General features: G+C 44.0%; 2 protein-coding genes across 2 annotated transcripts; one reads left to right on the forward strand and one right to left on the reverse strand.

Annotated features, from left to right (window-relative positions):
- Positions 1–623: 623 nt before the first annotated feature.
- Positions 624–14053, reverse strand: KCTD2 (potassium channel tetramerization domain containing 2). The gene is made up of 6 exons (XM_065415342.1): positions 13640–14053; positions 10508–10616; positions 9658–9749; positions 8448–8543; positions 5457–5582; positions 624–4339 (listed from the first exon to the last, which is right to left on the reverse strand). The coding sequence occupies exons 1-6, from the start codon at positions 13949–13951 to the stop codon at positions 4310–4312; spliced, it is 765 nt and encodes a 254-aa protein (XP_065271414.1). The 5' UTR covers positions 13952–14053; the 3' UTR covers positions 624–4309.
- A 406-nt stretch (positions 14054–14459) lies between these two features.
- On the forward strand, positions 14460–20425 carry ATP5PD (ATP synthase peripheral stalk subunit d). Its single transcript, XM_065415343.1, has 6 exons — positions 14460–14528; positions 15385–15515; positions 16538–16634; positions 18670–18741; positions 20009–20071; positions 20222–20425. Exons 2-6 carry the CDS (start codon positions 15394–15396, stop codon positions 20351–20353), a joined length of 486 nt encoding a protein of 161 aa, XP_065271415.1. The 5' UTR covers positions 14460–14528; positions 15385–15393; the 3' UTR covers positions 20354–20425.
- The last annotated feature ends 3099 nt before the right edge of the window (positions 20426–23524 follow it).

Raw genomic sequence — 23524 nt, forward strand, 5'->3', positions numbered from 1 at the left:
CTGCTTGGAAACCTGAGAGACAAACGCACACTGGCTTTCAGGCTTATTACAGGCAGACTGAATTTTTTTAAACTTATTTAGTTCTTTCCCTGCTCTCTCCCCCCTCCAATTGTCCATCTGTTGGTGCTTCTGTGTTTCAAGCCTTTCTGAAAATTAATCCCTGTAAATAGGAAACAAAGTGAATCTCTGCTAATCCATCAATCTTGCTTAAGAGACAAATAAGGAAAATGCTGGGTGCATTATGATTGGGGTAATGTAATAACTATTTAAAATACCTTCTAGAAATAATGAAAACCATTTTTACTGTTAAACACTACCGGACAATCTCTTTCCAAATGGACACTTGCAGATCACCACTTCATGGGGGGGAAGAGTGTTTTCTGTCTTTTGTGCTTCGTGATGTACAGAGGTGGTGGTGTTTGAGGGTTTTATTTATCATTCTTCCCCTTTGCTTTTTACCTTGTAATCTTTACAGTTGTGTACTGTGAGTTTGCACCAAAGCATCCTTCCTTCCAAGTGTGTGTTAGGCAGTGGAGTAAAACAGGTGTTCAAAAAGTTATATGAAAAGACGACAACCCCGTTGAAAAGTCACAACAAACAAAGCAGCAGGACATTAGTTCAAACTTCCAACCCATTTCAGAATCTTTATTGAAAAAAAATTAATCACAGCATCTGAATCATTATTCAAACACATTTAATAAACAAAGAAAAACAGTAGCAAAGGGCACTGACATGTGACAAACTGTACAAAACCTCTGGGTTTGCAGGCAAAACCTGAGGGTGAGGAGCCCATGGCCAAGCTGCAGAGGTCTGAGGAGCTGTGCCCCCACCCCTGTGGCTAACCCCCCCCCCCACTTCCCCTCGGACCACTCAGTCACCCCTGAGAAGATTGATTTAAAAATGTGCAGAAACAAAGACACTTTCAGAGAAGGTTAATTCCAGTCTCCCCATAATGGAACAATTTAGGCCACTGGGAAATTAGATAAAACTCGCTATCAGTTCCCAGTGCTAATGCTTTAAAGTGAACCTTCCCAAGAGATACAAAACCCCACAGCTATCTATCAGACCTCCTCCCACTGCTTCCCCCCTCCCACTCACCAAAATATACTACCCTCTAGGGTCAACAGGACTGATTTGATGTGATTTTCTCCCCCCCGTTTTAGTTTGAGGAGATAGTTGCGACTGAGCTAAAGGAAATGGAACGAAAAGCCCCATCTCCAGCAGTGCAGTGATGCAACTAGTATGGAATGTGGAGACCAAGCGAGACCAGTTCTTCAGACTTTCACAGGGCTAAAGGTGACCTATCACAGACAGTAAAGAGGAGAAACTCCCAGCTAGGTGATCTGGGAAAGCATCCTGCTATTGATGGACTGCAAGTCTTTGTACCTACAGGAGTCCATAGCCTTCCAGAAGACTAGAACAGACCCTTCTTATCACCAAAGAACTTGAGATCCAGTGAGGATGTAAATGACAGGAATCATTTTCTACAAGATAACTCATTCTATTGGATTTTAAGAAGAAGAAAAGGCAATTGGGTTCCAGTGGGGGCATTAAATCCACTGACCAGCTCCAACAATTCTCATTGGAGGGGGAAGTTGGGGAGATAACAGGATTTAACTTTTATAGTCTGTTCCCCAGGTATCTGGCAGAAATGTTCAATCCATTGCAATTTATACAGGACACACTGAACTGGTCTCAGCCTGTTGTAACTACCAGGTTCTTCTTCTGGTTTGTTTTACTGGAGCCGTTCCCTCTGGTGTGGAGAAGGTAGGGCGGTAGTATTTTTCAAACTGCTATTCTGACAGCAGGCACTCCTCAAATGGGCTTCATGAGGCATGGTGTTTTTGATGACCCAAAAAAAGCAATGAGGTATCATTCTGTCAACTCAAATTGTACTGGATTAAAACATCGCCCTCCAAGCAAACCTAGCACTGCTTCGTGCCCACCAGCCTGAACAGCAAGTCAGTTGGGCTTGTATTGACTGTGTCTGACAGGGCAGCTAAGTTACGCCTGTTATCGTTACTCTGATCTTTCTTGACTAATTCCCAACTTCCCCTTCTCCCTGGGAGGAAAAGAGAGATGGTGATGTGAAGGCTAGTGTGATATGTGGCTTTTATGCTGCTAAACTGCATATATGCATTTTTTTTATTTCTCAGTTGTGACCACAAACTGACAATGGCTGGGGCTACAAGATACCCATAGATAAGAGCTATATGTACACATCACAGTGTTATTTGGGCCCAGCCAAGGCATCCAGTCCAATCACACCCACACCATTTCATCACATGACAGACAGGGAAGATTGGGGGAGTACGAAAGCTGGATTATTGAGTATGGTGCCACACCAACTGAATTTCAGCAGCCCAAAACTGACACAATGTGAGTTCAGACATTTGGCACAGTCTGTTATCAAGACTAGCTACTACAAGATAATCAACCCTCCTTCCTGAGAAAGAGGTGAAGACCCCACTGGAGGAGGTATGCTGACAGCAGTGTGGGGAAAAGCTGGACTGGAGAGTGTGTGTGTGTGGGGTATCCCTCTGAATTTCTTTACTGCACCTTGTTCATTGAAAAGGTCATCCATACCCTCAGAAACCACTGGTCGCTGCCCTCTGCCCCAAGTCAACAAGGAGACAGGATAGGGAACTTCCCTATGCACAAAACACTGACAAGACCACAGTGAGCCCAATTCCTTCAGGGGGAATCCCACATTCATCAATCCAAACAAGGAATTCTGTGCTCATGGCCTACTCCAGGCCCATCCACTATGGCCTTGCCAATGCCAGTGAATTCCAGTGTACCTGGAACTTTGGTTCAATGGCAGTTTGGGACTCGACTCAAAAGCCCAGGTGCCACGGCACTGGGCTACAAAGGACAAAGCCAGGACGAAGGGAAAAACATGCAGCAAATTCCTACGAAATTCCATTTACCAGATAGTAGGGACATGTCACTGCTTAGGGGTGGCACCAATTCGTTGAAGGGACCAGTGAGTCCAGTTTGGCTAAGATTAGAATTAAAGAGAGGCACAAACGAACATTTGCACGTCCATTCAAGGCATTCAAAAAAAAGTCACAAAAGTCGACACGTCACTTTGGACAAGAAACATTACAACACTTTGGCAACTTTCACCAAGCCCCCCAAAGTCTCTGCAATGCCCCTTGGTACTTCGGGCTGACCTACTGAAGGTGGGGTAATGAGCAGGCTGCAGATGTGGAATTGCCATATGTAAATAGGGGCTCTCCTCCCCAAACTATCTGATGGATTTAAAACAAACCTACCTGCTTGCTACAGTACAAAATAAAGCCTCCCCTAACTCCTCGTGCTGGGAGAAGACAGCAGGAGATCAAGGGAGTCCATGCTGCTGGAGACAAACAAGGCAAAGCTGAACGTGGCAGCAACAAGTCCCTAACCTGGGTAAATCAAATAACATCATGCCAGGCTAAGATAGAGCTGTGGCAAGGGACTGGAGGGGAAGTGGGACAGGATCCCTGTCACCACTCTCATCCAACCTGGAGAGAATAAAGGACAGAACCATTTACTCTGTCACTAGCATGGGCCAATGTCGATTTTTAAAAATGCATGAAGAGCAATGGGCTTTGGGATATGCCAAGAGCCCATATATAATAGTGCCAGCAGTAGACCCCTCCCAAGGCCCACATTAGACAGAAACACAACTGCTCTCCCCACTAGGATTATTTTGTATCGAACTCGGCTCTCAGGAACCTGACAAGTAACAAATACAAAGCAAGAATGAAAAAAGTTTCAGTATTAAAAAAAAGACAGTTCTTGTTTTTGTCACTCATTTCTAAACCCTTTTCATCTGATTTGTGTGGGGCCAACTGGTGGGGAGGAACGCTGCAGGGTATCTACAAGTTTTCTACTTGATAAACCTGGGCACACAAAATGGCACAGCTCTAATACAAATCCTCTTTCACCTACTCCATCCCACTGGAGGTTGGGCTGACTACACGGGCTCATGGACCTGAGCAACCCTCCCAAAGGCTCTGACTGGGAATCCGGCCCAGCCATTGTTGGAAAAATTCAATACAGCGCCGGCCAAGAAAACAAAAACAAACATTTGAAAAAGGGACTATCCGACTGGAAGAGTCTCTTCTTTCCTTTGTTTCCTGGGATTAGGGGGAAGCCTTTGGTTTTGACCAGAATTATTCTCTGTTGGCAGGACAGGCTCAGCTTTGCTTTGCGTTAGCTCGGTTACTGTACAAGAGCAAGGCTGAACTGCGAAGAAACGCTCTGCCCAGCTAGATTGCCCTTTTGACATCTCGGAGTATAACAGAACCAGACACGTGGATCACATCCGGGATCCTCGCTCCTGAAGAATCTGAAAAGAGAAGGACCGGTATAATAAAGGTTGAACTTGGACAAATTTGGATATTAGTTCTCATGTTTCAAAAAATGCTATTAGTGTCAATAGGGGAAGGAAAAATTGATGGAGGAGGGGAATGTACAAAGAATCATCAGGACTGGCCGCTGGTTTTTATATAACTTTTATGAATGACTGATTTCCTTGGAAAAGACAGGTCTGTGCTAAAAACACTTGGCTTTTGGTCACCGCAAGGCATAACAGGCCTGTGCTAAAAACACTTGGCTTTTGGTCATAACATTTATTGTTTGAGGCTGTGAGATCTGTGCATGTTTAAAGATACATAGTCTTGGTCCATAATGCAATTCTTTCCATTTTTCTACCCAGATACCTCACCCACTCAGATTCAACAGCATGAACTGTAGAAGGATTTTTAAAAAGTATAATATTGTACTTCACAAATGTTAAGACGCTAATTCTAGTCACCTCTGTGAGGTAAGCATTATAACCATTTTACAGTTGGATTATATGACCTGCCCAAGGCCACAGAGCGTGTATGGCAGAGCTAGGAGTGGAGTGACTAGTTCCAAGGTCTATAGTCAAGACCACTAAACCTATAAGCCTCCCTCAGAACCTTTAGAAAAACTGGAGATAAGAGATGATAAAGCCTCTTCTAGAGATGGGTCAGTTGCACGTAGGAAGTTCAGAAGGATAGTTTCATATTTTTCAGATCCTGATCAAAGGTTGATCAAAGGAAAACAAACGAACAACCTCCTTTACTCCCTGCAATGGCTGTCAGCTAGGAAATGTGATCTGCTTCAATCTTCCTAGTTGTGCTAACCCCTTCTTCCCTCCTTTTTACACTTAAAAAAAAAAAAGTTCATCTCTTTCCCGTATAGCTATGGCTCAATGTGAAATGTATGAAGAGCTTTGGATCTGGATAGATTTGCTGTAATGTCATCTAGTAAAACTGCAAATCTTACTGGAGGATGTGGGAGCGGAGGGAAGAGTGAAAGAGAATAAGCGTGTGCAAGGAATTACTACTATCAACCTCATGGCATCATTAGAGCATAGAGGAATTTCTTTTCTGTGTACGGGAACATTTAAAGACCACTCTCTTAACCAGGCTCCTCACCTTTGCCTTCTCACTAGGTTCGATGACAATGCCATTAGTAGAGTTATTGAGCTCCCTTGAGACGACACAGAGGAATTCTGCCTGGTCCTCATTTCCATAGTTATAGGAAGATCCAATGCTGATTAGCTGAAGAACAGGAAAATAACCAAGAGGATGTAAGGATTAATGCAGCAATAGCCAATGGACTTTGCTCTGTCCTTGTTATCGCTTTGTGTGTGGCTGGTTGAACCCAGTCAGACCTAAAGTTTCAACAGGACAAAAATCTCTGGGGTATTAACTTGTGTTATAAGCTTTCCTGTCAAATAGTATGCATATTCTTGGTCCATGACTGGAAGTGCTACAGAGCCCCCTGGTGGTGGCTGAACTCAGGGAAAATTGACTGAAAGGGTAACATGGAAAGCTGTGATGCATTTTCCAATTAATGAAAACATTGAAAATATTGATCACACTTTGCAATACAAAATGTTAAACCTTAGCCAAATACTTCAGAGAATGGATATGCCAGGCAATGTGGGCTCTACAGAAGGAGTCACTCAGTCCAGACGATACACTTGTTTAACGAAATTCTAGGAATACAGCTTCTGACTTTTGGATGCAGAAACACTGGACAGGCAATTTATTTGTCACAAAGGTAGGACAGCATATTCCAATAACTAAAGGACACCTGGCAAACTAGCACAATTCTTTTATAATGATTACATTAAAGTGACAGCCTGGAGTAAACAGCATAGCGGTAATTTGTATTTCTCAGCCCTGCTCTTCAGACTAGCCTTGGATTTTACATCCTGAAGAAAAACAGTATGAATCTCGTGTGTATTTTAATGGACACACTAGTTCTGCACAAAGGATTTTAGAAAAGAGAACCTCACACTTATAACAAGGGATAGATGCGGCTCCCTGTCCCCTGAGTATAATAATCATATCCATTGTTCTGTGGGTCTGAAGGAGGATTAGCCAAGCTGTAATAATGGAAATGGCTTGTACAATGAATGAGCTTTAATGGTTGCATTGATTCACTGAGGACAAAAGACTTGGTTTTAGGATGTCAATGGACTGTTTTCCCTTTGTATTTTACCACTTGACTGTCTAAACTATAATGAACATAAACAGCTGCACTTCAGACCACAAGTCACTGTGGATACACAGAATCCATGTTAGTTAGGAAAGATATTTAGCAGCTATCTTCCCTACCTCAGCTACACTGCTATTTATACTCGCACTAGCTCTCATTGAGCTAGTGGAGTACGTGTATATGAGCCAAGGAATCGCAGCCCTAGCTCATAGCATAGTTATAGCCATAGAGAGAGAACCTGTCGGGATGACAAGGGAATTGAATTCCTCACCCTGGTCAATGCTTGGTGTCTGTGTTAAGACTGCTAACAAAGAGTAAATAGTGCCAAATGTGATCTGGACAGGGGCGGCTCTGTGTTTTGCCGCCCCAAGCACGGCAGTCAGGCGGCTTTCGGCAGCGCGCCCACGGGCGGTCCGCTGGTCACGCCGATTCGGCGGCATGCCTGCGGGAGGTCCGCCGGTGCTCCGCCTTTGGTGTCCCCGCTGCGGGACCGGTGGACCTCCCGCAGGCATGCCGCCAAAGGCTGCCTGACTGCCACCCTCACAGGGACCGACAGGCCGCCCCCCGCGGCTTGCCGTCCCAGGCACGCGCTTGCTGCGCTGGTGCCTGGAGCCGCCCCTGGATATGGACACTTGTCCATTGGAAAATGGACACTGAACCATCACATTGATATCACATTGGTGACTGCACAGCTAGCAGACAGTCACAGCTTTTGGTCACTACTAAACTGGGCTGGATTTGAATAGATCTAGAAGTGAAGGCTCTATCCTATTAGTCCTATGAGCCATTCGGTGTCCTCATATTTCATTGCAAACAGATATTGCAGATCTATCTCAGCTACAGTTAGGGTGACCAGATGACAGGAAGAAAATATCGGGACACAAGGGGGGGGTCACTGGCGGAGCAAAAAAACCCAAAAACCGAGTGCTGCCTGTGTAACGACACAAACAGCTCCCTCTCCCAATTCCCTACTGTGGCCCAGTGCTGCCGGCAGTCGGGGCGGGGGAGGGAGCCGAGAACAGCCGAGTGCTGCGGGCAGTCAGAGGAGATTATGCACCCTCCCTTAGGTATGCATACCTTCAGCCTCTGGTTTTCAGGAGGGGGGCGGGAAAACCAACCAAGAACAGCTGAGTGCTGCCGGCAGTCAGAGGGGAAAAAAAAAAAAAAAAAAAAAGCTGAGAACAGCGAGTCCTGCCGGAGGAGGGGGGAAAAAAAAAAAGGCGGAGTGCAGCGTCCCAACCGAAGATCGATCGGGACGCGGGACAAACACCTAAATATCGGGACGGTTCCGATTTTATCGGGACGTCTGGTCACCCTAGCTACAGTTCAGGAACTGTCATGATCTATAGACCAGCTTGGTGGCTTAAGTTCTTTGTATATCCACACAAGAGAACTGTTTGTGATTTCTGATACCAAAGTTGGGGCTGATTTATGCCCTCGGCAACTCCCTTGAAACATGGCCAAGCAAACTTGTGTTGTAAATGCAGCATCTTTCACATTTGCAGGGCAAGGTATTTCTCATGTCACTCAACACTTCTCTGTGAAGGGGTTGTGCTGCTGGGCTCTGAAGAAAGTAGTTTTCACTTCTCCTGGATCCCATCATTCTCCTTGGATAAAAGCTCCACAGTGGGGCCAGGAAAATGTGGGAGGAGAGAAGAATTTCTTAAGAGTCCGACAAGGATACAAAAGATCTCAAGGGAACATTATTTATTTATGGTTATGGGTTCAGTAAGCTACTGTTGTTCCCCTGCCAGTTATTCCATATAAGGTGGGCTGATTCTGGATACAGACTCCCCGCCGCCAGCAGGAAGGAGTCGTGAGGGAGTAGTTAAACAGACCTATAAACTCATTCCATATGCTGTTCCCACAGGGGGATCCCTTTCTTTGGATATAGGAATGGCAATCATTGGCAACAGTACCTGTTCAAATTTCCATCCATCAGACATAGTGGACACCATCTGTGTGAGCTCTTCCTCTTGGCACTGCAGGACTCTGTACACATGTTTCACGGGTCCCTAAAGCACCAAGGGGAAAAAAAACAAAAAGCAGGAATTTTAAAATCAGGAGAGGGAGTTGGCTTAGCGGTGTTTGCTTTCAGACAAAGAAATACAGCTGAGGCTTTAGTGTCTTCTTGTAGGGAAACCTGATCTATTTTGTGCCTTGAGGATTATAATAGAAGAGGAAGACTGAGTTGCATAGACTTTCCCAAACTAGTCTACATTATATAGTTGAATTTTTTTTTCCTGGTGAGGGTAGTGAGGATTTTGAGGTGACATTGTCAAAAGCATGTAAATGATAGGAGCCCAAGTCCTCCAGGTGTGTTTTGAAAATTTTACTCGTCTAGTATTGATTCTACAAATTAAAAACAACAGTTCAGCAGCAGCAAAAAGAATTGCAATAAAGAAATACTGAGAGAAGATGCTGTTCTGAGAAGGCTTATATTTGATGGAAATATTAAAATTGTCTGGGAAGGACAAGAAAAGCATGTCCGTAGATCTCATTTTGTAAATATAATGTGAGAGAAAATCACCCAAGTTCCCTTTCTTAGGGTTGACTTTAGGGAAAGCACGACCCACAATTCTAGTAACGTCCCACACCAAGGAAAGGGAAATAGACTACACTGGGCACTCACACAAACTGTTTATGCAACCTAACGTTTTCTGCCAAAATAGTATCACTGCACTTTTATTAATTGCAAATTTAATAAAACATATTAAAGCAACTCCCATTCTCTAAATGGGATGCATGGCCCACGTACTCATAAGATCTTTTAGTAGGTCAGCTAGCTAATCTGCTTTTTGGATCTCAAAGTCCCAGCTATTGCCTTTTTTTCACGCCTTGTTTCAACTGACCCCATTTCCAGCCCCCTTCAATTCAATTGCTCCTGACCTCTACCTGCAAATATCGGGGAGCAGATTTGAGAGCCTGTGCCAGTAACCATGAAGGATGCGTGCTCTCAATCATGTCGGATCCATCAGAAAGTAGGGACATCCAACTACTTGAGAGACTAGACACCAAGTCTGCTGTCACGTGTCTCACCCTGCAGCACACTGTCCCTCTGTCACACCTTTATAAATGACTGAATCCTGATGACTGAGGTTTTTCTACTTAAGTTTTAAGATGCATTACTTGAGAGGTTCTGTTCTCATTGTCCCGTATCCGCTCCTTCACCAGACGCACCAGGGATGCAATATTGTAAAACTCGGCTTCTTCCAGTACCCCTACAAAAATCCAAAAGCAGAGGAAGAAATTCTGTTAGTCAACAGAAAACAGAATAAGGACAACTTTATCAAAAGGATGCAGTGCACTGTATCAATTTGTAGTTAACTTTATATTTGCAATCTAAGCCTGTATGTGGTACAATAAATGGATGCAGAATGGATGGTGGTATTGATCTGAGTCTAAGAAAATGCTCTACTCAGATGGTCATAGCCTCCTTATGTGAAAGCATATATCATCTAACAGAGGCATACTCCCCCTTCTCTAGGATTATAGAAACCCACCAGGCTGTAATAGGGAAATTCTGCTCTTTTATTGGAGGCTTTTGGCAAAATAGTTTTAGCCATCTCAGATCAATCTATTTCATCATCTCAGCATATTACAAAAAGGCCATTTATGTCTCTGGATATACAGGACTGCAGTTTTTGAAAAGAGAACAGATCATTCTTAGACAATGTCTCCTCTCTCAAAAAGTACAATTTGCTGTTCAAAGCCAATGAGTTGAGCATAGCAAGGATAGCCTGCATTATGATCTAGAAGTCTCTGCTTCCAGTATATATCGGCTTCATATTATTCATGAGCGTCTTTGTGGGAATCTAAAAGAAAACCGCATTATTGCAAAATGGAGCTGACACACAAGGCACCATGTTAATGCATTAGGAAGCCTCCACACCCAGACTAGCTCTAAGTAATGACTGGCAAGTCAAACCGTGCCAATGGGGCGTTTACAGTTGTTTGCTCTGCAATAAATATTTCTTACCTTCTTCTGCCAGCTCCTTGTTTATTATGAGTTTTCCATGTCGGAGGTAGTTCAGGATCGGCCCAAAATAAGTGGGATCCCTGTCGATGAGATATGCCCCTGTCTCATCCTGTGAAACACACATGGGAGTCAAGCTAGATGCCTCTCTACACTGGGACTCCTAAAATTACTAACCCCTCCTGAAGCTGTATTGGTGTTAACAATGATGAGAAAACTTTGCAAAATTTCTGTAGCGTAGACAGGCCTATGTTTGCAATGTTGAGTAGTGTTTGGGGTGGGGAAGGTCGGAATGTGGCAAGTGAGCCTGTCTACCCTAATTTTCTTTCTGCAACTTCTGATCCAGCATGAGTACCTGTTAAAGGGATGGTTAAAGTGAACCAGAGAAGTTGGTGTGTGGGAGCAATAGCATGAAACAGATCATCCTGATCACAGGAATTGGGTTTTCTTTCATGTAAAAAGAAGAGGCAACTCCAATTTTTTTTTTTTAAAATAACCTTCTGTTTATATAAATGGCAAACTCCTAAACTCCTTTTTATTTATCTGAAAATTACACCAAGGCCAAAGGACCCTTTGGGAATCAGGCAATCTCCACAATGCAAATTAGCGTCAGCTCTAAAATGTAACTACATTGAAATGGCTCTTGTTCCATAAAATGCATCTTTAGAACAAAACTTCCTTGCACATAGTCCAAATCTCAGCTTATCACTTAAGATACAGCTTTCACATTTTACTCATTTCTCTCTAAATCATATTTCCATAGATACAGTCCTTGTTAATCTTTATTTCAAATCTCTATCTTTATATACCATGCTGGATTCAGAGTGTCTCTATGTACCAATTCATCTCTTAGATGCGACTACTAGCACAAATATCTGCTCCTAAAGCACCAAATGCTACTGATGAGGTTTAGAAATAAATAATATTTCTACAGTATTTTACAGACAAATAAGATAGTCCGTGACCTGAATATATTAAAACTTTAGAACATAATCTTGCGAACTCTATCTCAAAGGAGTCAATGGGGCCTACTCTTATGAGTATTTGCTGGAGTGGGCCCAATATTTAGACAATGTGATAATGGACAGCAATAAACAATTAGGGTTGGGGGGAGGGTTACAATAAGGTAAAGTGTTTGTCTTGGTGATTCCAATATTTATTGTTATTGAAATTTTAAAAATATTTGACTGTTTATGAACTAAGCCCCAAATCCTATAACTGGATCCATGCAGGCAGACCCGAAACCTAGGCACCTTAAGGGACAAGTGCTTTTTCCTATAAATCAAAATAAACAAAAATGTAGGTCACAGTAGCACTCACTCAGCACTGTGACAACAGGGACAAATGTTATTGCTCCTACAAAAACTGCAGTCTTTTTATGTCAGTCTGCTTTTTGTTTCTGTGACTTGTTCAATCAGAAAACAAAATAATGCTTCTGAGGAAATTAAAGAAAAATAAGACACACATAACCCAGGCCTCATTGCAAATTATTAATGGTTTACATCTCCTCTAGACAACATGTTGATTTCTAAACTATGCATCAGACACTTAGCGCACCTCCTTATTTTTTCACTTCTTAAAATCAACATTGCAATAACAAGTTAGATCTATGTAGAGCCTTTCACAGTGCACAACATGGTAAGATTATCAACAATTAATAGGTGAAAGAAAACACATTTCTTTCCCACACATGATTTAGTTGGGGATTGGCCCTGCTTTGAGCAGGGGGTTGGACTAGATGACCTCCTGAGGTCCCGTCCAACCCTGATAGTCTATGATTCTATGAACCAAGTTTAATGTGTTGACACAGAACAACACAGACCTTTTAGAAATACTTTGACGCAGCAAGCATTCATGATCATTACAAGTAGGTCACAGTGCTGTTTTTAAACACCACAGAATGGTTCAGCTTATTTTGTTCATTGAGCAAATTAGGTGCTACTGAGATTGGGGCAGTCTGCTTTACAGCAGAATAAATGTTTTTTTTCTGAACCCCTTCTTACTCTGTACTGAGATACTAAGGTAATGGGAACTATTATAAATACCTTAAACAGATTATTTGACAGGTAGGAATTTTAACTCCTGATTAATCTTGTAGTTGGGAGGAAGGAGTGTTTATTCAATTCTGTATCTGATCTCTCAGTGAAGTGTTTTGTGATAATTATATAAAGAATATTCTAGAAAAGAAAGATTGTAGTTACCAACATATTGATTTATTTGTGAAATTCCCAGTAGGGGTAGGAGGTTGAAATCTGAGTTCTCAAAGCCGCAGACCAAAGTAAACAGCATATATTAATACACTTAGTAAGTAATAAAGCAAACCACAGAAGAATATAAAGAAAAGGAGAAATGACAAATATATTCCTAGGCTGAGAAAAGTTACTAAATACTTAGATCTAGAGAACAGACAAGTGTTTTATAAGTGATGAGGACTTCCCCAAACTCATTAGTCCTCATAAATAAGTCATTGTTTAGGTGCAGCCTAAAGGATTTGGGGGCATGTGATACACTTACGGGTGTTGAGTACACATGGGTGTGGGAAACAAAGCTGGTAGTTAGTGTTGTGATGTGGGTATAGCTGTAGTGGAAGAGTATGGGGGAGGGTAAGAGATTGTTTGTCTAGCTCCTTTTATGACAGCAGATGTAGCAGAGGAAAGATTTATGCACACAGCAGATGATCTGGATGAGAGGGGTACGGTTGGTGTTTATGCTGGGTGAATAAATGCCCACAGCTTCAACCCCCTCAAGTTGTCTGAGCTGAACTGGGTCCCCTCCCCACAGCAGAAGTAGCCCAAAGCCTAGATTGGTGTGTGCGCGAGAGGAGCCTGCTGTGACTGGAGGGGGCGTTAGAGACTGTAGGGACACGCTGCCCCCCGCTATTTTGGGGTGGTGGTTATGACTAACACGGCTTAAGTGTGGTTGCGTGTGTATGTGGACGCTGCAGTCCTGCTATTTCCTGGCGGAAGGGGGGGGACACTGACCGCTCTGTATCTCTAGCGGGGGGCAGGTTAGTCAGTTCGGGGGGAAGGGATGAAGCTTCCGTGAGGGTGCGATCGGGATTGTGGTCTCCATAGGAGTTTGCACGGCGTCGGGGGTTCATATGGCGCCCGTTGCCCGCCCCGCGCAGCCCCTCACCTTGTCCGAGCCCAGCTCGGGCCCGTCCTGGCAGCAGAGGCGGCACAGGAAGGACTTGGGCTCCCGACACAGGGTCTGCCGGGTGCTCACGAAGTATGTGCCGCCCACATTGAGCCGGACCCACTTGGAGCCGGAGCCAGGCCTGTCCGCGACGGGCGGCTCGGAGCTACGCGGGGACAGCCCCCCTCCGGAACAGGCAGGCCCGGCCAGGCGGGGGCTCGGCGGCCCGGGAGGAACGGGGATGCTCCCCAGTACCGGGCTGGGCGTACGGCCCCGGGGCGGCCCATCCCCCGCCGCCATCAGCTCCGCCATCCTGGACCGTGACTTCGTGGGGAGTCCCAGGCGAGGGCGGCCACCCTCGCTCAGCGCTGGGGGGAGAGCTGGGTCCGGCGCCCGGCAGCCATCGCTTCCCTCACAACTGTTCCCCTCCTCCCAGGAAGAGCCGGACTTGACTTCCGGGTCACCAGCGGCCTCCCAGTCATACCAAAATCCTCACGCGACGCACACAAACCAATGGCTGTGTTAAGGGGGGGATCCCCAGGCGCAAGGCGGTAAAGAAAAACACAGGAATACAATATAATATAATAGACAACCCCTGAGGAAGAGCGGAATATTAGTTCCGGAGCAACCGGAAGTGAGGAGGGGACATGCCCCTGGAAAACTCGGAATTTTGGAGGCTGGCGGTTGAAATGAAGAGTAAAAGGGAGGGGAAGATTTTTTTGAAGTTATATTGGTGTTAAAAGAGCCGTTGAGAATCATTTCCGGGTTGTCTAAGGGGGTGGGAGGCGAGTGCGAGTGAGTCCTTCCGGGGGCACCGGGCTATGATTGGTTGGCGTCGGACCGGGTTTCCGGAGGGTGCCTAGCAGCAGGGTGGTGGCGGTCGCTGAAGGTGAGACCAACCCGGGTGGTTTGGGTTGGGGTGAAGACTCCGGCGCGGGCGGCGCTGCGTGTCTGGGGTGGGGGGACTCTGCATAGCAGGGCGGTGTGTCCGGCTGGCCTTGCCTGGGGAGGGGAGCGGGCGCAGCCGGTGCTCGGATCCTGTCACCTCCCCCGAGCTATGCCGGGTTATGGGGACTCGTGCTTGGAGGAGGGGGGGTGAGTTGAGGAGCACTTTCTCCTCTGAGTCAAACCTCCGATGATGTCCCCGCTTGGCGTTAGAAGTGGCTTTGTGGTGCTGCCTTTCAGGTGAGAGGGGGCTGGACTTGATGGTCTGTCGTGGCCCCTTCCAGCCCTTAATCTGTCTGATAATTCTGTTAAATCAATGTAGTGATCAGTGGTGACAATCAAAGTTCCCGTAGCGAGAGCAGGGTGATATCTGGAGCCTGACTCTGTGGCTCAGTAACCACACATTGGTTATTATAATTCCAGTAACTAGGTAGAGTAGCCTTTACTTTGTCTTAAATAGTTTCATAGTGTTGCCATGTTCCACCCCAGGAATGACTGCATTTGAGTCCTGTTGAAATGAACTCTGTATATCTTATCTAGCAAAGCGAAGTATTGTGGTGCTCAATTATTGCTTGTAAAAAGTGTTTCTCTCTTCTCAGCAACATAAGACATGTGAAGTGTTGTTATGAGCATTACTCTTGGTGGGAGTCAATAGAGTGAGTGCAATTGCAGCAAAGAGATAGCTGAAGTGATGTTTCAGTTGATGAAATACCCAGACTTTTACACTGATGAAAATAAACTTGCCTGTTCTTCTAGATTCCTCTTCAAATTTAAGTTTCTTTGCTGTTTTATTTTTCTAGAACACAAAAATGGCAGGTCGCAGAGCTGCTCTGAAAGCGATTGACTGGATGGCATTTGTAGAGAGAGTGCCTCCCAATCAGAAAGCTATGTTTAATGCCCTGAAAACACGCAGCGATGCTCTTTCAGCCAAGTGAGTATATTTCAGTGTGAAAAGGTTGCTCTGGCGAGAAGACGGTGGCATTAGCAATTCAGCACTGGCAGTCCATGTGTAAACCAATGTAAGAATAGTTTGAAGTGCTATTCTCATAACTGTGTGCCTGCCATAAGGATGTTAAAATAATTCTTAATTCTTCACGATGAAGCCTGCTATTTTTTATTTTATTTATTTATTTTTTTTTTACAGCCAAATTCTGCTTTCTCTTGATCTTCTCCATAGTGCTACAGTGGCTATAATGTTAGTGGGAGTCCTGAGAGAGGTTACATTTGGGCTGATCAAAAAAGTCTTTTAAAAAATGTTTGACTTGTTGCCAAATCTTGCTATAAAAAATAGTGAATCCTATTGGACGTTAGCTTTGCTATTGCTAGATGCAGATGTTGTTTGACATGCAGCTAAGATTTGGCCTTCACTTACAATTTATACCTGCATTGCTATGTCGGTCGGGCGTGTGAAAAATATACACCCCCTAGTGACATAGTTAGGCTGACAAAACCCTCAGTGTAGATACAGATATGCTGACAGAAGGGCCTTTTGTCAGCATTGCTAGCATGGCTGAGGGAGGTGGTGTTCCTACGCGGGACAAAAACCTTTGTCTACACTGGGGGCTGTGCCAGCACAGGTTCTGTAGTGTAGATACAGCTAAAATGCCATTGCTTATTGTCTGTCTTGTTTTTTAAACCCTTTGTCAGCCTTGCAAAACTGTAATGAAAACTAACCACCCCATTCACAAACTCTCCTTGCCTGCTCCTACCATGTTCATGATGAAAAAACTGAGAGTATCGTACTTGCCCATCCACCAAAAAAAAAAAGCAATATTGCCATTTCCGTGTTAATGACAAGTGAAAATATTGGCAACTAAAATTAGTGTAGTTGCTACCCTGGGGCCTGATGATGGGGTGGGGCAATGGATACTGCAGAGTTGCCTGGTGTGGAACTGGGAGCTCTCTGAAATTACTGGGGGTTGTTCTATCAACTGTTCTGCTCCACCTGTACAGGTTGACCTCCTTGCCAGAAAAGCCCCCGGCTATTGATTGGGTTTATTACAAGACTGCAGTTGCTAAGGCTGGCATGGTGGATGAGTTTGAAAAGAAGGTGAGATTCTCGTCCTCAATTAGATATTGTTGCTGTTTTGAAATCCAAGTGGAGGCTGCTCATATCTGATGCACAAGACACAGAACTGGGAACTTTTCCTTTAGCAGGCTGCTAGGTGAGATTATTAGGATGTATTGGCCCAGATCCTGTGCTGTGGTGTGCAGCTGCTTTGCATCACACTGCTAGCACAAAAGCTGGCATAACTAAAAACAGGAAGGGTCACTTTATGCCACTGGAGGATCCCCCTCCTCTAAAGCTAATGCTTTTTCTCTTACAGCCTGTATAGGTTTTCCCAGCTGTAGGTGTAGAAGTGGCCTGAGGAAAAGAGTATATGGTCAGAGCTTTCCTATTCTCTGCTGATTCCCAACTGCTGTATTAGCCTCTTGAGACTTTTAGTAGTCTGCGTAATTTAGAGCAGCGTGATGTACGCTCTGATACTTGCCTGCATGCAGCTGGTCCAGTAGTGAAAAGGCCACCTTTGTACACCTCTATCGCATTCTGAGCTGTGCTGTGTTCTCCTTGGCTGTGGCCAAGGCCTGGCCCAGAAGCCTACTGGAGTAAAATTTTGCAAATAAACTATTGAATGAGGTGTGATGGCTTGAGAAATGGAACAGTCTCTCCCCAGAGAGCACAGAGTTAACATCCGTTCAACCCTTGCCATTGAAGGGCAGGAAGTAAAAAGCACTGTTAACTCCCCGAAGTGGTGTGGTAATAAGACTAATCCCATGAAGTGGATGTTAACTTCTTTTTTTTTTTTTTTCTTATAAATGGGCATTGGACAAATAACCAGTGACTTGCCCAGAATCACATAGGGCAGTGGTTCCCAAACTGGGGTTCGTGAACCGCTGGGGGTTCGCAAAATGTTACAGGGGGTTCTCGGGGAAAAAATTCCCTAATGGCGGACAGAGCTGTCCCTAGGGACCGCTGGCAGCATGGGGCCAGCAGCCTGGAGCCCCTGGACTTCCAAGAGCTAAGCAGATGAAAGCAAGCAAATCTATCACACTGAGGAGATTTAAACTTCAAGACCCCTTATAAGAAATGAAAAGGGAAGTGGATATTTTTTGCTGTTTTTAAAATTAAATAGGCAGCTAGTATTGTTTTTAAAATTATTATGAAGAACAAGTTTAAGCTTTGTTATAATGTGCGTTGTTTGCCTGGACTGCTCAAGACCTGAATCTTGTGTAGGAGGAACTCTTTGAGTTGGCTTCTTAAATACCTTCATGCTGTTTCACATCTGATACTCCTTGATGAAACATAGGAGCCTTGTCTTATAACAGGCTTATTCAAAGTGATACAAGCTACGAAAGTGAGATCTTGGAAGAGTGTTGCCATTTTCATAATGTAATAAAAATACTGTAATGATAATTAAATAATTAATAATAAATAGTGTGTAATAAGCATGTCATAAAAACAAATTTTATATTTCCAAGATCACTGCTTTTATAATTTATACTCCGGTAAAGGAGAAGATCCTTGGAAATATTCATTTTTAGGAGGGGGTTCGCGAGACTTGACATTTTAGTGAAAGGGTTGTTAAAGTTTGGGAACCACTGACATAGGGGGTTGGTGTCCGAGCTGGAATTAGAACGTAGCAGTTCTTGGCTCCTGGCCCTCTGCTCAGTCCACAAGGACCCACTGACCTTTAGAGGAATTCAGGAGCTTCTTTTTCATCTGTATAACTTGACTTAGTTTGTGGGACAAGATAGTAACCCTTTGGCATTAGATTGTTAATGCTTCCATACAGCACCATGTTTTGGCTCTGTACAAGACTACCAGCATCCTGGTGACAGTGTAGTGCTGAGTAAGTTGTGTACATATGAGAGCCAACCAACACTATTTGTGAAGCTGGCATCAAGTTGAGTTGATTGGTGACCTACGGCAGGAAGCCAGTTCACTTGGAAGGGTCCGAGAGTGTTTTTGGGGAGACCAAAGAGCACTAGTCTGGCTACTGGGGAAATATTAGCTCTGGGAGCATGTAGGACTTTTAACGGAATTGAGAGGCAACACATTTAGAATTTATTTTTTGAATTTACAGTACAATGCACTAAAGGTTCCTGAGCCTGTGGACACACAAACAGACAAGATACATGCCCAGGAGCAGGAAGCTGTAAGTCTTTAAAATCTCTTCCCTGCCACATGGTTTCTCTTTGATCTTTCTGGAGGTATAGAATAATTCTGACTTGGAGTCTGCTGGTGGGTTTGTGCTGAGGTGCAGAGCTGCAAGTCTGGGTTTGTGCATATAGGCAGCTTTTGAGCAAGAATAGTTCTCTCCACCTATCCATGACCACACTTGGGGATTTAGAGTCTGGGACTGGATTGCGGTTCTGCTTGCTCTTCTGGTGTAATACACTAATTTCAAGTTTAAGACAAAGGCAGCCGAACTCTGATCAACTGAGGATCATATTGGCCTCTTGTCAGCAGCCCAGAGGATGCACCTACGTTTAATAAAATAGGCCTGACTCCTTTTTAATGTAGAGTTGGCGTTCTTGGAGACTGCAGGGGTCAAGATGGAGCATTGCATAGTGGGACTTCTATTCTATGGGTTCATCCTCTGTGTGAAAGAGGAGGGTGGGTGTAACATAAACTCCACTCAGGTCATTGCTCAGGTCATTGATGTTGTCTTTAGCCTGAGAATTTATCAGCCTCAAGAGCTCCTTGTGGCTTCCTGTTACAGAATGTGTTTGCCTAAAAACTTCTAGATCACTAGAGTCTTGTAAATCCGCTGTTCCAAACAAGTTTGAACAAAGCGGCTTACGTGACATTTTTGTAACACTTAGCCACAGAGGCTGAAGCCTATGGCTTAGGGAGTTTACCTGACTTCAGACTCTCCCTTCAATCTCTTCAAAAAAGGAGGAGTGGAATCCACTTCCTAACTGATCAGTGCAACAGGGAATGGTAACTTCAAACCTCTCTCCATCTTTCCAGGTTTGGGGAACAAAATCACTTAGTAGTTGTTACAAGTAACACCTAAGATAACTTCTTTCTGTTATAGTAAACAAAACGATCTATTTCTTCAGTTTCTTTTGTGCTTTTGAAAGCACTTTGGAGAAATGATTAAACTGAGTATGCACTTAGTCAATTTCCCTCTTGTATCTCACATAGCAACAGGGGAGAGAGAACTTGTATTAGAAAACAAACCGTTATTGTAAACCCACAAAAATTGCAAGGAGAATCAGGGGCAGGTATAGGGCTTGAAATTACTTTTACCTGTTTTTATTTAAAGCAGATGCTATTTTAAGGTCAGTGTCTCTTTAATGAAGAGGGAAGATGAGAATGGTGACTCCCTCTAAAGTGAAATAGGATGAAAGTCACAGCTTCACTGCAGTAAACAATCTAGGATTAATGTGCTCACCAAATCCTTTGTTCTCTTGCAGGCTAAGAGTGCTGCTGAATATGTACAAGCCTCTAAATCCCGTATTGTCCAGTACGAGAAACAGGTAGGTTTGATGGGTTCTACCCTGTGAATTTCATGTTTAAGGCAGCTTGGTATGAAACCTTGTTTTAGTTTCTAATTGTACATCTAGTTTAATTTGAATTCTTGCTTACAACTGACTTTAACATTTTCTTGACTCTCCTCCAACTTCAAGCTTGAGAAGTTCAAAACCATGATTCCATTTGATCAGATGACAGTTGAGGACTTGAATGAGGTCTTCCCTGAAACCAAACTGGACAAGGAGAAGTATCCATACTGGCCACACAAACCTATTGAAGACCTGTAAATCTGTCTGAAAGCAGTTTCTGGTAACTGTCAAATTCTCTAGAATCTTTTAAATAAAGTAATTGTACGGGGCTTCAGAAAAGTGTCCTTGTCTTGATCTCAAAACTAAAAGATTAAATCCACTAGGAGTTTTTTTTTTTTTTTAAGTGGGAGATGAATGCTGTGAAATAAGCAGGCAATTGGTTTTGGAGGCTCTGCACTCTTTACAGGGTGGGGATAGTCCCTGAAGGAGGACAGGATTGAGTCTTCCAAGCAGGATGCCAAGGTTTAGTGTTTGTAGAATACTCTCCCTGTTCTTGCCGTTCAGGTTAAACCCAAGGTTGTTCGGGTGACTGAGATAACAGTTCAGCCGCACAAATGACCAGCCCAGTTTAGCTTTCAGCCCTTTCCTGTTTTACAAGTGCAAGCATCTCTCTGTAGCCTGTCCATGATACACTCATTGGACCTGGTTAGTGGTAGCCTGGACTCCAATCACAGTTGGAGGAGCCTGTCTCATCCCATCAAGACCAGCACTAATCTAGTCCATTGTGCTATTTCATGTTTGCTTTGTTCCCCCCAGATCTCCACATGTAGTTCAGCACTTTTGAGAGGTACAGCTAAGATGACATATACATACTCCAGTAATTCCCTCTCAGCTGGAACACTAGCTCCATGAATGTATTTTATTCCGGTAACTTATTTGCTGATGGGATGCCCTAGGTGTACACATTGCTTTACAAAGCACATGCAAGAACAAGGCTCCTGCCCTGCAGAGCTTGCACTGTTATTCAGACATGCAGTACACGGCTTAATTCAAGCATAAGAAGCAGGAAAACCTTGTTAGGGAGGAGGTTGAGGCAAGCAAGTATTAGAAAAGGCAATTAGCCCACATTTAACTGCTCCATTGTACAATAATGATGATGCTAAACAGTAGTGATAAAAGCAAATGACTGCAGAAAAGCACCTTATCCAGAACAAGCAGAGCTGACTCGCACTCCTGTAGCTCTGCCTGGGTCCCAATTCGCTGCCCCTCTGCATTGATTGTTTCCGTAAGCATGGGTAGTTCTGTATTTTCCTTTCCAAGTGGGCTTGAATCCCTCCTCTCCTCTTGTCCCCTGGCCATCTCAGTCAGCGAATCTCCTACAATGGGCAGAACAGCAGCCAAATGTAAATATACATTAGGGGAAATTGTGGACAAGAGCAGAGGCCTGCATGATGCTAAGCTTGACTTTATTTGCTTGATAGTTTTTATTAAAACTTCATACATTTTTCCATCAGAAAATCTCAGGCACTGTTCTGGCTCAATGAGTTTATGGGGTTGGCCAGAGTTGGTGGACTCTGCGTGGGGCTGGGTTTACAGCTGAGCCTACATAAATAACAAAGGTGCAGCTCTTTTGTATACATATGTTGCCTATATACATTTGATTCTTAGAAATATATGCACCATGATGACGTTGAGAGGTAGATGTCATAACTGTGTGTGAATTTATGATCAAATGTGGCCTGAAACACAATGGACTTAGGTCCTAAGCCTGCTAACATGATTGATTTCCAGAGATAAGGGGCTCCCTACTGACAGAACCCTGTTACTAGATACAGAGTATTCAAATGTAGGTAACCAAACACCAACCCTGCTTGCTTAGGAGGGTTCCAGATGTTGTTCTAGCTTGCTTGCGGCATCTCAGCAGTTTGATAGCCTTGAGTATAGGGTGTAGGGGTTTCTTCTTCAGCTGCATTAATAGGCAGGTCTCCAATACACCCATAATCATTAGGACAAAGACACCTATGAAAAACCTCACTGCAAAACAAGACAAAGACAATGTGCTTGATAAACTCTCTGCCTTACTTCCTTTAGATTCATAATTCTATGTACTGTGGGCTTCTGCTTAATAGAAGAAATCTAGTGCCCCAAGTCCAGAAACAGCTCTGAATAGGGACTTCTGGTATTACAGCTCTACTGCAGTGACTAGTGTTCCTCTTCTTACTGTCTTTGAATAGGCAACATGTTTGTACTCTGCTCTCTTCCTTACATTCAGTGTATGTCTAATATAAAGTGACTTTTACTCAATAAAGACAAGTACCTATTATGGGTGGGTCATCGGAAGAAGTGGGAATAATGTCCTTAAGAATCAGAGCTAACACAGACTCTCCAATGATGAGTGACAGCTGGAAGCTGATCTTGTCCTCATAAGAGCTGCTGCTGAACAAAATAGTCATATCCAATAAGTAGAGAGCACATGATGGGAAGATAAGGTTCAAAACGTATAAAATGGGTCGTCTCTTCATGGAGATCTGGAGGGAACAAGGCAAACATGAAATAACAGAATGGCCTGGATTAGTGCTGATCTCGATGGGATGAGACAGACTCTTCCTCCAAGTATGGTTGGAGTCCAAGCTATCAACTCAAAGGAGGGAACAGGCCCCAGTGGGCTTCCTACCCTCTGGTGCAGCCTACGCTTCAAGTGCCAGCCAGAAAAACTCATCCTCATCCTGTCCCCAGCTTTCTTTCCTTGCTTGCTTACCTTCATTTCCTGCTTGCTCCCTACCCTCTAACCCCAACTTCCCCTCCTCTCCTAGTCTGACCCTTCTTCCACCTGTCCGGTTAGCTCTTTCTTACCTGCCCATCTCTTTCTACCACCTACTTCCAGACACTTCACCTAACCCCCTTTGCCCTCATTTTGGGTCGAGCCCTATGTTCTTCTACGCACTCTTGCTATTTTCCTACTGGTATTCTCTGTATCAATATTCGTGCACACATGCCCGTTGAATAACTATGCCCTCACCTCTCTGTTTTTTTTTTTTTTTCTTCTACTCCCCTTAAGACACACACATTCAAACTGGAGCGGACAAAAAGGTCCATCTAGTGCAGTAAGCTGTCTCAGAGTGGCCTATACTAGATGCCTCAAAGGAAGATGAAACCGCTTTAGACCACAGCCTAAGCTGGTATAATTCAGTGTAGCTCTATTGATGTCAATGGAGCTATAGCAAATTGTACCTACTGAGAATCTGGACCCATAACTGTGTAGTTCTATATCATGAAGAATTTTTTTTGTTACTAGCTATGAAGGAATCCAGCGACTTGCCAGCATTAGTGTCTGACCCCAGATGCTCCTATGAGAGCTGTACTGTCAAAGCTCATTTTGCTAACGCATGATCTGGCTTGCACAGTAGGCTGCTTTGGTTCCACCCTCTT

Source organism: Emys orbicularis, chromosome 13 (genome assembly GCF_028017835.1).
Source record: "Emys orbicularis isolate rEmyOrb1 chromosome 13, rEmyOrb1.hap1, whole genome shotgun sequence".
NCBI lineage: Eukaryota > Metazoa > Chordata > Testudines > Emydidae > Emys > Emys orbicularis.